The sequence below is a fragment of the Nicotiana attenuata genome, unplaced genomic scaffold (genome assembly GCF_001879085.1).
Source record: "Nicotiana attenuata strain UT unplaced genomic scaffold, NIATTr2, whole genome shotgun sequence".
NCBI classification, from domain to species: Eukaryota; Viridiplantae; Streptophyta; class Magnoliopsida; order Solanales; family Solanaceae; genus Nicotiana; species Nicotiana attenuata.
The window spans coordinates 110,210-125,154 of NW_017671149.1; the positions used below are offsets into that span (position 1 = coordinate 110,210).

A 14,945-nucleotide genomic window follows, 5' to 3' on the forward strand; every position below is an offset into this window, starting at 1 on the left:
AGTGCATGAGCCAGTGTGAGTAATTGGGATACCGTTACGTTCACCCATGCAGATTTCCTCAGTGCCAGTATAATCAAGCGGCGGCACCAAATTGTGTGAATCGGCAGTGATGTGATGGGAGGCTCCAGTGTCAAGAACCCATGGGTTATTGTTTTGTTGGCCTTGGCGTGTAGCAAGAAGTGCCTTGGCTTCATTGTGGTTGTGAGAATGCGAACAATGGACATTGGCAGTGTGGCCATATTTTCCGCAAAGCTGACATTGAACATGTCCCTGTGGGTTGCTTTTGGAAGTTTTGTCGCCAAAAGGGTGGCCGAGAAATAGATACTTGATTCATACCAAATGGATGACCATTATAGGGCTGTTGTGAATGATTGTTCATACGTTGTGCTTGTGGTTGCTGGTTATTCCAGCGCTTGTTATTGTTGTGATCTGAGGTATGGTTGTTTGAACCCTTCTGTGCAACATTAGCTGTGATGGAAAGGGTATTCTTCTTGAGCTCCTCATGTTTAAGGAACAATTCATGATCTGAAAGTTTGCCAAACAATTCTTCGTATGAAATCGGTGTGTCTCGAGCACGGATAGCAGCGCTTATCTCACAATATTCGGGGCCTAAGCCGCTGAGTATTTTGACTACTAGTTCAGCATTACTGATTGGTGCACCAGAAGTTGCAAGTTCATCAGCTAGTGATCGAATTTCCCGAAGATAGTCAGATACTGATTTTGAGTCCCTTGTCGTCTTGGCCAGCAAATCGCGGAGACTGTATATTCGGGTTTGGGATTTATTTGCATAAGTCGTGTGAAGCATTTCCCATGCTTGTTGAGATGTTTCGGCAGCAGCTATAGAAGGTGCAATGGTTGCGTCAACAGATGCCATTAGAGCATTTCGGATGAGACTATCTTGGCGGAACCAAAGTCTATATTCTGGATTGGCTATTTCTTTATTGTCTTTGGTTATCTTTTTGGGTGGAGAGGTGCTGGTGTCATTAAGAAATGACATCAGGTCATGTCCACACGTAAGTGTGGAAAATTGTGCTTTCCATGTGGTAAAATTAGTGCTGCCAAATAGTTTTAGGGAAGCTGAGAGGAAGGGTGAAACTGGACAACTTGGGTAATATTGGAGGTGAACATGTCAACTAAGTTTGTGGTGGATACAGTAGTTGAGCTTTCAGAGTTAACCATGGATGAGATTAAGGATCTAAATTCTCGTTAGAGTAAGGGCTCTGATACCATAAAGATGAAGCAATTGTATATTCTTTTATTGATGACAATGTCTCTATTTATATAGACTACAACAACAGCAAGAGTCCTACAAATGAATGGGATAGAAACAACTTCCTATACATTCAAAATACAGATGAGAACAAATGGATAAGTGTCACGACCCGGATTTCCCACCATCAGAGTCGTGATGGCGCCTACTCGTGGTAGCTAGGCAAGCCAACTTAATTACCTTTCCATCACTAGCAATTATCTTTAACAGTTTATAACATCAATATAGAACATAAAGTCTAATAAGAACAATAGCGGAAGTCTGTCTTAAAATGATGAATTTAAAACGCGGAATAGTCAAAAACAACCTCTACTCAAGATTTGGTGTCACATTACTCACGAACCACTAAGAATAAACTAAATACAAAGGTCTGAAAGAAATATAACAGTTGTCTGTCTCGAAAACAATGAGGCAACAGTCAAAAAGAAAAACATAAAGAAGAGACGCCGGGCCTGCGGACGCCTGCAAGGCTACCTCAGTCTCGTAAAATGGAAACCTGCTCCCGTACTAATGCTGTTGCTGCTCCTCAAGACCTGGACCTGTGCAAAAATGCACAGAAGTGTAGCATCAGCACAACCGACCCCATGTGCTGGTAAGTGTCTAGCCTAACCCCGGCGAAGTAGTGACGAGGCTAGACCGGACACCACATAAACCTGTGCAGTCATAAATATACAGCGAAAATCGAATACAAGGCAATTAACAACATGGGAGGGGAAACATGCGATGGGGAGATACAATATTAACAGTAATCCAGAGTAACCAACTAAACAGCTTAGATCCACAATGAACAAGGAATCAATACTCAGATATAAACACATGGCATCAATAACTGTTGCGGCGTGCAACCCGCTCCATAATTACCATTTGTTGCGGCGTGCAACCCGCTCCACAATACCACTGTTGCGGCGTGCAACCCGACCCATATCATTTATCGTGTATCATTGTTGCGGCGCGCAACCCGATCCTCACATATATCATATCATGTATCATTGTTGCGGCGCGCAACCCGATCCTCACATATTATTGTTGCGGCGTGCAACCCGATCCTCAATATCATTGTTGCGGCGCGCAACCCGATCCTCACATATTATTTAACAGTCCGACTCCCCAAACAACAGTCACAATTAAGGGGCATAAAAAAAAGTAAACATTTGACAAACATCCCGGCAAGGGAAAGAATCCAACAAGTTCAACCAGACGTCCCGGCAAGGGAATAATCAACAACGTTTTTTCTTTCTTACTTTTCTTATCTCACGATATCATTGGAGCCCAAGCTCCAAGAAATTTCTTATCTCATATTCCGTCACAAACAACAATATGACGACTTCCCAGTAAGGGAACAAAACATCATCTCAAATATTCTGGCAAGGGGGTTACTATAACCATATTAGTTCCAACATCTAACCACCACATTAGTTCCAACATCTAACTACCACAGCTATAACCAACCTATTACCACACTTGACCACCTCAGCTATATCTAACCGACTACCACACTCAACCAACCCATCTACAGCTATAATCATCATATGACACAAGGAAACATTAACCTGAGCGACCCTAGTATCCGTTAAGAACACAATGCAGAGGAATCACAACCCAACAATAGCCCGCCAAGAGGGCAACATAATGATCTCTCCTCTTCACAACTCGAGTAAATGCTCTAGAGGTTCAATTATCACTTGTACTGTCACAATTCGTTCTACAACTGGAGCCGACGCTCCTCAATGAAACAAGTCATTTCATATACTTTCAGTATTCGTATCACAGTTCGAGCCAATGCTCCTAGGAATCAAATTATCATATCACCATTCACATGTTATTCACAATATATGGAAATACTCCAATAAACATGAAATTCACAATAAGTTCATGATAATCACATTATAAGGACTCACGGTCATGCTAGACACCAATGTATAGATACTCGTCACCATGCCTATACATCGTACTCGATCACATAGCAATTAGCAACAAGACTCAACTCCTATTCCCTCAAGCTAGGGTTAAACCAAACACTTACCTCAAAGCCTTGAAATCCACTTAATCCTCAACTATTGCTTTACCTCGCGGTTCCACCGACAATCCGCTCGAATCTAATCACAAATTGCTCAGTTACTTTAGCAAACACTATATGAATTAGTCTGAATGCATAAAAACGATTTTCCCAAAGTTTTACTCAAAATTTCCCAAAACGCCCCCGGGCCCACGTGGTCAAAACTCGAGGTTCGAACTAAAATATGGTTACCCATTCCCCCACGAGTTTAAATATATAATTTGTTTAGAAATCGGACCTCAATTCGAGGTCCAACTTCCCAATTTATAGAAAACCTAGGTTCTACCCAAAAACCCCATTTTCACCCATGAAAATCCTTGATTTCAAGTGGAAAACATGTTTAATGATGTTAAAAGTTGAAAGAATTGAGTAAAAATCAACTTACAAATGATTTGGGATGAAGCTTGCTCATGAAAAATCGCCTATGGTGTTTGGGTTTTGAAAGAATGGTGAAAAGTGGTGAAAATTCGACTAAGTATAAAATTTGCTGGGCCTCGGATATGGGAAATGCGAACATAGGTTCGCATTTTCGAATTCAAGCTACCAGGGGACCCTTCGCATTTGCGAACAGGGTCTCGCATTTGCGAACCAGGGTCCATCGCATTTGCGACGCCTGGTTTCGCATTTGCGAAGCTTGGTCTACGTGGGCTGGTTTCGCATTTGCGAACCAGCCTTCGCATTTGCGATAGCTGGGCCTTCGCATTTGCGAACCCTGGCTTCGCATTTGCGAAAATTGCAGAAGCCAAATACCAGATTTTTCAAAACATGAGAAATGCAATCCGATGCCTATCCAAAACTCACCCGAGCCCTCGGGGCTCCAAACCAAACATGCACACAACCTCAAAAATATCCTACGGACTTACTCGCGCGATCACATCGCCAAAATAACATCATATACATAGAATCAAGCCTCGAAACTCATGATTTTCTTTTCAAATTTCATAAACTTCCAACTTTAGATATTTAGGTCCGAAACACGTCAAACCACGTCCGATTTCGACCAAACTTCACAGAAAGCGCTTAAACAATATATAAGACTTGTACCGGGCGTCGGAACCAAAATACGAGCCCGATACCATAGTCTTTTAATCAATTTTCAGTTCCATTTTCCTTAATAATTTCAGAAAAATAATTTCAGGAAAAATTCATATCTCGGGCTCTAGACCTCGGAATTCGATTCCGGGCACATGCCCGAGTCCCATATTTTTCTACGGACCTTCCGGGATCGTCCAATCTCGGGTCCAGGTCCGTTTACCAAAAATGTTGACCAAAGTCAACTATAATCATATTAATATCAAAATTCTTTAAATTTTTCACAGAATTCACATATTTCGACATAAAAGCTTTCCGGCTACGCGCCCGGATTGCGCACACAAATCGAGGCAAGTAAAACTGAGGTTTTCAAGGCCTCGGTAACACAGAATGAATGAGGAAACAGGTGATGACCCCTTTAGGTCGTCACAGAAATATACATGCATCAAATGCAGGATTGGGCACATGTGATGTGGCAACCATCAACCAAAGCATCTCAACCCTCACATCTGCCGAAGAAGTGATTAGCAGAGAGCAACAAGGTAAAGTATATATTACACATAACTTACGCATTTCTCCAATTTCTTAACTTAAAATTACATATCATCTTATGTTTATTGTTTAACTTCTTTCCCTTGAGCATCTTTAAGCTTCTTCAATATATTTTCCATAAATGGTGATGAAAAAGATAGTGAGGAAAAAAAGGGATAATGTATGTTGTATTTAGGTTAGTTTTATAACTATATTTTTATATTGCTGTAACTTTTCCCCTTATTCTATCGCTCTCAATAACACGACAATAGCATATTTGATTACTTTGTTCTTGAAATAATCTCAAAACTTAACTCTTTTTGCAGGTGTACAACGTGAGGTAAAATCTTGTGTGTCCTGTAGAGAGTACTACTTCTATAAAATACAAGTGCGTAGAGGAGAAAAGTCCATACTGGTACTATGTGGACAATTATTGCAACGATTTGTGGTTGACATGTACATCAAAATTATTAATAAGGATATCTTCATAAACAAAAAGATGATAAAGAAAGAGTAAAAAGAACATATTTTCAGGGTTAATTCACTTCAATTTTTTTTGTAAAAATTACAATTAACTTTGAGAAGTTACTAAGTTTTGTTAACTTCTTTTTTGCAGCACCACACTTTAAAACTATTATTCATTAAAGAGTGTACATGACTGAAGAAAGAAAATCCAATACTTATATGCCTTTCTTTGTGTGTATATGGCTACCCTAAGTTTTAACTATCACTTAAAATTAAAGTGACGATATAGCTGGCCAAGAAAATGAAATTGAAATGGCTATTTTTCAGATACAAAACCAGACGCGGTGTTGTGACCTGGTTTTTTGCAGACCAAAATTTCACCAAAAATTGCAAAGGGTGTTATGTGGTTTCAACTTGACTAATATGCCCCTTCTTCTATTTATTTATTTATTTATTTATTTAAATCTCCTAAGTTTCTTTATTTTCAATTAAACAAACAACACTCAGCTCATACAAATATCATAGAATAATTTAACCTGATGGTATTAGAATTTTTTATGCTAGTAGCTAGAAAATTTCGAGAACTTCAAGTACACTTTATTTTTGTTTCACTGACTTAGAAACTTACATGTAATTTACCTTTTTCCATTAATGTACTTAATAATTACTTTGTTAGTTACATGTAGTTTGTATTGTATTTTTTCTACTTTTTACAAACGGAGTTTCAGCTCGTCACTACTTTCAACCTAAGACTAGGTTTGTTACGTATTGAGTACATGGGGTCGGTTGTACTCATACTACACTTCTGCACCTTGCGTGTAGATGTTGGATGTCGATGTTATTGTGTATGGCGGAAGCTGGATTCGAAGTTGTACCCGCGTTCCAGTTATAGCTATCACTTGTCCTTGGTAACATTAGATTTGGATTCTGTTCATTTACATTTCAAACAGATTTTGTAATTATTTCAATTCAGTTTTATAAAAAAAGTATAAATCTTAGAAGCTCATGATTTGTACTATCAGTTCTTGAAAAATTCTTTGTATAAAAGCAGTTTTAATATCATTTCTTCTCTTAATAAATTTTATTAAATTGGATAGTTGTTAATTGAGTTTGCATTCTGATCAATGTAACGGCACAAGTAGTGACAACAAAAAATAAGTGGAGGGAAAATAATAGTCACGGATAAAAGGCAATGTATAATTACTTAAGCTATTTAATATTTTATATAACTAAGAGCAGATAGAATATTAATTTAAAATAATGAACTGCACAACGAACGTGTGTGGTGGAAGGCCATTTTGTATTAAAGTATTTAAGTATTCTTCCTAATAGTAATTGTTGGTATTATCTTCTGCCGAGTCAAAACTGATAAATATTTTGCTTTCACCGGGAAACTTGGCAATCAACATCTCATTTAGTTGATCAATGTGACGACCCGCCCAATCGTCTCATGAATTACCACTCTGTTTCCCCCATTTCTGCTTCTTTATGCTTCATTATTCGTATTTTGTGGTATCGGGTTGGTTATCGAGTCCGGAATGATTTTTGGTAATGTTTGAGACACTTAGTCTCTTTTAAGGAAGCTTAAGTTGGAAAAGTCAGCCGGATATTGACTTATGTGTTAGAGCGCTCGGATGTGAGTTCCGATGGTTCGGTTAGCTTCGGGAGGTGATTAGTGGCTTAGAAGCGTGATCGGAATGGGTTTTGGAGGTCCGGAGTAGATTTAGGCTTGAATTGGCGAAGTTGATATTTAGGCGATTTCCAGTTGATAGGCGAGATTTTGACCTAGGGGTCGGAATTGAATTCCGGGAGTTGCAGTAGCTTCGTTATGTCATTTGGGATGTGTGTGTAAAATTTCAGGTCATTTGGATGTAGTTTGGTTGGGTTTTTGATCAAAAGCGTATTTCCGAAGATTTTTGAAACTTAGGCTTGAATTCGATGTGATTTGATAGATTTGATATTGCTTGAGGTGTTCTGATGATTGGAACAAGTTTGAATAAGGTATTGGGTTATGTTAGTGCTTTCGGTTGAGGTCACGGGGGCCTCGGGGTGATTTCGGGTGGCTAACGGGGAGATTGGAGATTTGTTGCAGCATCTGATATTGCTGCTTCTGGTGTTTTCGCACCTGCGGTTTGGGGACCGCAGGTGCGGTGTCGCACGTGCGGAAGGGAAGGCGCAGATGCGGTATGGAGAGGTAGAGTCAGGAACCGCAGATGCGGTATGGGGACCGCACCTGCGGAGTCGCAGATGCGACCAGTTGACCGCAGATGCGGTATGTGGCCGTTAAGTGAGTTCCGCAGAAGCGGAGGAGTTGACCGCATGTTATTGAGAAACTTAGATCCATCAAATGACTTATGCAATGGTACAAGGATGGTATGTAGAGGTTTTGACAACAACGTTATACATGCAGAAATCGTAATGGGTCAATGTACTTCTAAACATGTGTTCATCCCCAGAATTCAACTTTCGCCTTCAGAAAATGAAGGATATCCTTTTAAATTCATCCGAAAGCAATTTTCAGTATGCTTGTGTTTTGCAATGACAATAAATAAAGCGCAAGGGGAAACAATTTCAAATGTTGGACTGTATCTGCTGCAACATATTTCTCGCACGGACAACTATATGTTGCACTTTCAAGAGGAATATCATTATCCACAACAAAAGTTCTGGTCATGACGGAACAACCAAAGCGTCGGAAGGGAACATACACAAAGAACATCGTCTACCAAGAAGTCTTAGGTAAAAAATCATCACAATACATATTTCTATACTATAAGTATATAATTATATTATCTAACTAACATGATTAAATTGAACATTTGTGCAGATTTAGATGATGCTGTCCAATCAGTTTGAATTCATAACTTATGCTATAATGTAATGATATTTTCCGGCATTGAATGATTGTTGGATTCTATATAATTCTCTCATTAATTAAATTGCATGCTCCTTTATATACTTAATTGCCTAAATCATTACGTGCTATTATCAACGTGCAACGTACCCTCATAGAAACTTATATATATATATATATATATATATATTGGACGCCTTAGTTGATAACTTCTGAATTGAATTAGAGTTATATACGCAATCATAAATGAACTTAAGGGTACCTAAAATCTTCCCCTTTGTCAACTTAACCTCCTAACTTGAACTTTGCTTTTGTAAAACAGTTTTGAAGTCAATTATTTTTCAAAAAAAGTTGGTTCATAACATACTTAAGTTTTCAATATTAATTAATAAGCCAAGGTTGATAGAATCCTAGACAATTTCGACGACACAAAGTATATTGCTGTGGATCTCAAGTTGGTTAATGGATATTTGACTCTGTTCCAAGACCAAAATTATTCAAGGATTACATATTAAGGAGTTGCATAATCTTGAAAAATTAGTTAGATGGTGTTTGGAGAACTATTATGATGATTCATGCAAAGAATACCACGTTTCGGAGTTTGAACGTGCATGAAATAAGTTAGGAGTCAAGATTAAAGGTTTTATCCCTGCCAAGGTTCTATGTTAAAGCTTAGAACCTTGCGCAGAGTGAATGAACGTATTCGAGCAATCTGCCAAGTTAAGCATAGATTTGTGGTGCATCGCAAAAACTGTCACAATGCAGATGGCTGACCTAGAACAAGCATTTAGAAGACATTGACATTTTACGTTAGTTTTTCGTGTGTTTATATACATCAAGATTTTCCTAAGTTTGGTTAACGAACTCGGATTGGCCTAAAAATTAGTGGATCTATCGGATAGGGCCTTGTGAGCCAGGGGCGGAGCCAGCATTCTGGCTACGGGTTCGGCGAACCCAATATTTTTGGTTCAAACCCTATATTTTTCTTGAAAAATCCATTAATTAGTTATAAGTCAACAATTTAGAACCCAGTAACTTAAAAGGCGAAAACCAAACCCTTAAGCTTGAAATTCTAGCTCCGCCTCTGTTGTGAGCAATACTCACCATGACTAATGTCGTTTTTTTTGGGTATTTCGGGGTCATAAGATTACTATGAACGACCACATGGAACCTACTCATTCTATGCACGGTCACTTGGATCCTACCGGTGCTTAAAAAGTCGACAGACTCCTATTGATCTAAAATTTGGTGGGTCCATCAGAAATGGTCTAGTGGCTAATATTCAATGTTTCGCCATGACTAATGTCGTTTTTAATTTTAGGGGTCATGAAAAAGGAATTAATGATTATGTCTATTTTTTTCATGCGTTTATATACATGATGATTTTCTAAAATTGGTTGACGGCCTCCGATTGGCTTAAAAGTTAGTAGAACCATCAGATACGGCCTTGTGAGCAATACGCACCATGACTAACATAATTTTTGGCGTTTTGGGGTCATAAAACATGAAACTAATGATTATGTCTATTTCTTTTGTGTTTATATACATGCTGACTTTTCTGAGTTTGGTTGATAAACTTCGATTAACCTGAAAATTGGTGGATCCATCAGATACGGCCTTATAAGTAATACTCACCATGACCAACATAATTTTTGGCGCTTTGTGATCATGTCATAGCAATTAATAATTATGTCCATATATATATATATATATATATATATATATGATTTTTTAAAGTTTGGTTGGCAGACTCCGATATGCCTAAAAATTGGTCAATTCAACGGATACGGCCTTGTGGGAAATAGTTACCATGACTAACATTATTTTCGAGTTTTAGGGTCATGAAATAGGAAAATCAGGAAATCGGGCGGAATACCAGTTTTATGGCCCTAAAATGCCAAATAATGAGTAACGGTCATGGCGAGGCGGTGACTATTGTTCCTTAGGTCGTTTTTGATGGGCCAGCAAAATTTTAGACGATACGGGTCCGATGGCCCGAGCCTATACGGTAAAACTTTTCTATGTTTATAGACATAATAATTTTCCTGAATTTAGTTGACGAACACCGATTGATCTAAAAATTGGTGGAACCAATAAATACGGCCTTGTGAGCAATACTCACCGTGACTAACACTAATTTTTAGTGTTTTGGGATCTTGAAAAAGGAAGTAATGATTATGTCTTTTTTCTTTTTCTTGTGCTTATATACGTAATGATTTTTCCGAGTTTGGTTGACGGACTTCGATTGGCCTAAAAATTTATAAATGCATCAGATTTGACCATGTGAGCATTTTTCACCATGATTAATTAATATTATTTTTGATATTTTAGGATAATAAAATAGAAATTAATATTAATATTTATTTTTTCTAATATTTATATACATGATGATTTTCCTGAGTTTGTTCGACGGATTCCGAACGATCTATTGCATTTTCACCATGATTAACATCTATTTTTTCTATTGCATGTCAGTCTTTGAACTTGAAAGTTGAAACTTAGCTAGCTGACAGCTTATGAGGTTTAATAGAACACGCAGTTCTAGCAATTTCTCAAAGAAATTCACAATTTTCAGAATTATTTAGAAGGAAACTTGTGACTTATTAGCTGGCTTTGGTTTTTACCAACTTCATAGTACTCCCTCCGGTCCAAAATAAGTGATTTTTTTGGATATTTTCACACAGATTAAGAAATCCACCTTTTAGCATTAATTAACAATAGAAGTGACCATATTAACCTTTACTATCTCACATAAATACTCCTGACACATATTCCAACACTATTTACTACAAGGACAATGTAGGAAAAAAGTAATTAATTCATTCTTGAAATCTGAAAAAATTACTTATTTTGGACCACAAGAAAAAGGCTAAAAATCACTTATTTTGGACCGGAGGGAGTAACAAGTATGAATTGAATGCACTTTGGAAAGGACAGATGAATAAATGAAAAGGCCAATCAAAATGCACATTTGGTATTGAAATAGTAAGAGATTGGCCTTCATTAAAGTTAGTTCATGTATTTTTATTGGATTTTACAGTGAATCACCGACTTGTTAGTCAAATACTTTAAGGCTGTACTAGGACCCTTATCTTTGCAATGGTATGTGTTCGAATTTTTTTGTAAATGGTATCAATAATAATAATAAAAAGACTGAATAAATAAATAAATTATGATAATGATAATAATTATTTTTATAGTTATACTCAAAATTTTATTTTATTTATTATGTGTGTGTTTATATATATAGAGAGTAAAATTAATCGATGAAATATTATTCCGTGACACCGCTTGGGCTATATATATCCGCACTTAGACCTATGATAATGTTTTTCAGAAACATAGGGCTTCGTTAGTCAATTTTTTTAATAAATAAAGCTAACATATGATCCTACAAATTTGTTCTGGCAAAAATTCATTGATCCTCTCTATATATATATATATATATATTATTTTATCACTTAATTATAATAGGCTAATATAATCTGAAATAAATACTGAATGTGCATATAATATTTGATTTTGTGTTTCAATCAATAGTGTCACTTTCTAGTCTTGACTTTTTGCCTTCCATCTTTATTTATAGAAAGTAGATATAGGCAAATTGCAACAAAATGAAGGAAATACTAATATACATAGGCACACTTGAATATACTAAAGTTGAACTTCCAATGAAGATAATTTAGAAAGACTGACTTTCATCAGTTAAATATTAAACAAATAATATATGGGCTGTCACTTAGCTTTTTTATGGCATCATTTCCTATCCACTTATTACCTATAACTATCTGTATCCAGCAATACACATCTTTTTTTCTTGTTTTCTTTTTACTTTGAACTTTCCTCTTCACTTCCTCTAGCCTAACCCCACACGCTATACTTCTTTGTTGGTGAGGTGTGTGTGGTGGGGGGGGGGGTGAGGGGGTGAGGGGGGGGGAGAGAAGAGGGTATAAACCCTTATAAAACCCCACCTAGTCATCCGACTCTAAATCATCCAAACAAACTTGAAAAATCTTGAAATCTTAGGAATTAAAGATGTCTTCTTTTACTTCTAAATTAGTACTAACTCTTATGGTTAGTGCTTTTGCTATTGCAATTGCGGGTAGTATTGATGACAATTTTGAAATAACATGGGGTGAAGGCAGAGCAAAGATGCTAAATAATGGAGAGCTTCTAACTCTATCACTTGACAAAATCTCAGGCTCAGGATTTCAATCCAAGAATGAATATCTCTTTGGTAAAATAGACATGCAGATCAAACTTGTCCCTGGCAATTCTGCTGGCACTGTTACTGCTTACTATGTAAGTGTTTTTCCTTCTTTTTTTACCGGTTTAAGTTATTTTTTAGCGTTGGCGTAACTGGTAAAGTTGCTGCCATGTGATCAGTAAGTTATGGGTTCAAACCGTAAAAACAGCATCTTGCAGAAATATAGGGTAAGATTGCATACAATAAACTCTTGAAGTCCGGTCCTTCCCCGAATCCAGTGCATAGCGAAAGCTGAATGCACCGAGCTGTTTTTTTTTTTGGGGGGTCTAAATCATTTTTTAACTAGTATGTTCATTGAGAGTTGAAATGGAATTGATTTTTTGAATGTATTGCAGTTGTCATCACAAGGGCCTACACATGATGAGATAGATTTTGAATTCTTGGGAAATTTAAGTGGTGATCCTTATACACTTCACACTAATGTATTTAGCCAAGGCAAAGGCAACAGAGAACAACAATTCCATCTTTGGTTTGACCCTACTGCTGATTTCCATACCTATTCCATCCTCTGGAATCCACAACGCATCATGTAAGTTACCTATTGTATCGTATTATTATTTTAAATACAATATTTATTTTGATTGTTACTTATATTTTATTGTATCGTATCATTAAATCTTTCATTATATAGAGACGAAAAGTGCACTTTATGTAACGACCGATTCAGTGTTGTTACATCATTACCTTATTTTTTTCTCTCATTTTGCCCTTCCTTATTATTAAATAAATCACATTTTATCTTTTACCCTATCTTTTTATATAATAATACAATACAACATAATATAATAGAAAATTATACATTGTGAAACTATTTGTAACAACCATCTAAACAAAAGATTTTTTTTTTCAAAATCTTTGACTTTCTTGGAAATAAATTTTGACTAGGGATTTTCTTGTTTTTTTGGTTGAACAGATTTTATGTGGATGGAACACCAATTAGAGAATACAAGAATGCAGAATCAATTGGAGTATCATATCCTAAAAACCAACCAATGAGAATATATTCAAGTCTATGGAATGCAGATGATTGGGCTACAAGAGGTGGACTTGTTAAAACTGATTGGAGTAAAGCACCCTTTAGTGCTTCCTATAGAAACTTCAAATCTGCAACTTCAACCTCTGCAGCCACCAGCAATTCATGGTTGAATGAAGAGTTAGATAATACAAGCCAAGAAAGGCTGAAATGGGTGCAGAAGAATTACATGGTTTATAATTATTGCAATGATTCCAAAAGATTTCCACAAGGATATCCTGCAGATTGTGCTATGTAAAACATATTACTATAGGATATATTCTTTATTTAATTATTAGCTCTATGAACTATTGCAATGATTCTTTTATTATATTGTTTTGTACAAGTTGAAGATGCATTGATTATTGAAGATTTGAAACAGTGTTAGCATTGTAGCAAATTCGTTTAACCAGTGGAAATTGATACTCTATATTTTTTATAAGCGGGCGTTAGTACTAGTTTCTCGTACAATTAATTTGTTTTTTTTTTTTCTATTGTTTTCTATATTTATTTTTTAATTAAGTCTTAATTTGCACATTAATTTCTTTTTTATATCAAGTGTTAGCTTTTACCTACTATACATTTAGCACAAAAATATGTTACATAAGCACCGGGGCAGAGCTAGCCCATTAGCTACGAGTTCGGTCGAACCCAATAGCTTTGGACCAAACCTTGTATTCGTCTTAAGAAATTTATCAAATATGCACTAATTATTAATCATTAATATGCAGTAAATTAAAAGGATTAGAATTCTGAACCGTAACTGTCACGACCCAAATTCCCCCTCCGTGAATTTGTCGTGACGGCACCTAGTCTCTACGACTAGGTAAGCCTAACAATTGCGGAAAAATAAAAAAAAAACATAAAGGATAACAACTAACAATAACAAATAACTTAAATAACACATTTGAGATGCCGCTCGGCATATACAATAGCCAACTCTCGAAATGTACATAAACTCTCCCAAAACCCGGAACATCGCAAGTAGCAAACTACAGAAAGAAAATAGTATCTCTATACTCTAGAGTCTAACAAAAGGAAATACAGAAAGTGTATGACATGGGAAAGAGTAGAAAGGGACTCAGAGGTCTGCGGACGCGGCAGATATACCTTGAAGTCTCTAAGCTGTCCCGGCTCACTAAGAACAAGGCTGCTAGGAGGTACCTGGATCTGCGCACGAAAAATATGTGCAGGAAAGGGCATGAATACACCACAACAGTACCCAGTAAGTGCCAAGCCTAACCTCGATCGAGTAGTGACGAGGCCAAGTCAAGGCCCTGCTGGTAAATATATAATAAAAACAAGACATAATGAAATATCGCTGTAAAATAAAGACTGAATTTAACAAGAATGAAATCATAAAGGTAACAGTTCAGTACACAGAGATAACAACAGGGAATCTCCCGAGATACTGTCTCGTAGTCCCAAACATAAATGTGCAGGGAGATCTCTCGGAAT

General features: G+C 36.8%; 1 protein-coding gene across 1 annotated transcript; it reads left to right on the forward strand.

Annotated features, from left to right (window-relative positions):
- The first annotated feature begins 12,173 nt into the window (after window positions 1-12,173).
- LOC109206256 (xyloglucan endotransglucosylase/hydrolase protein 24-like) lies at window positions 12,174-13,926 on the forward strand. Its single transcript, XM_019369069.1, has 3 exons — window positions 12,174-12,510; window positions 12,811-13,004; window positions 13,389-13,926. Exons 1-3 carry the CDS (start codon window positions 12,244-12,246, stop codon window positions 13,744-13,746), a joined length of 819 nt encoding a protein of 272 aa, XP_019224614.1. The 5' UTR covers window positions 12,174-12,243; the 3' UTR covers window positions 13,747-13,926.
- Window positions 13,927-14,945: the final 1,019 nt, after the last annotated feature.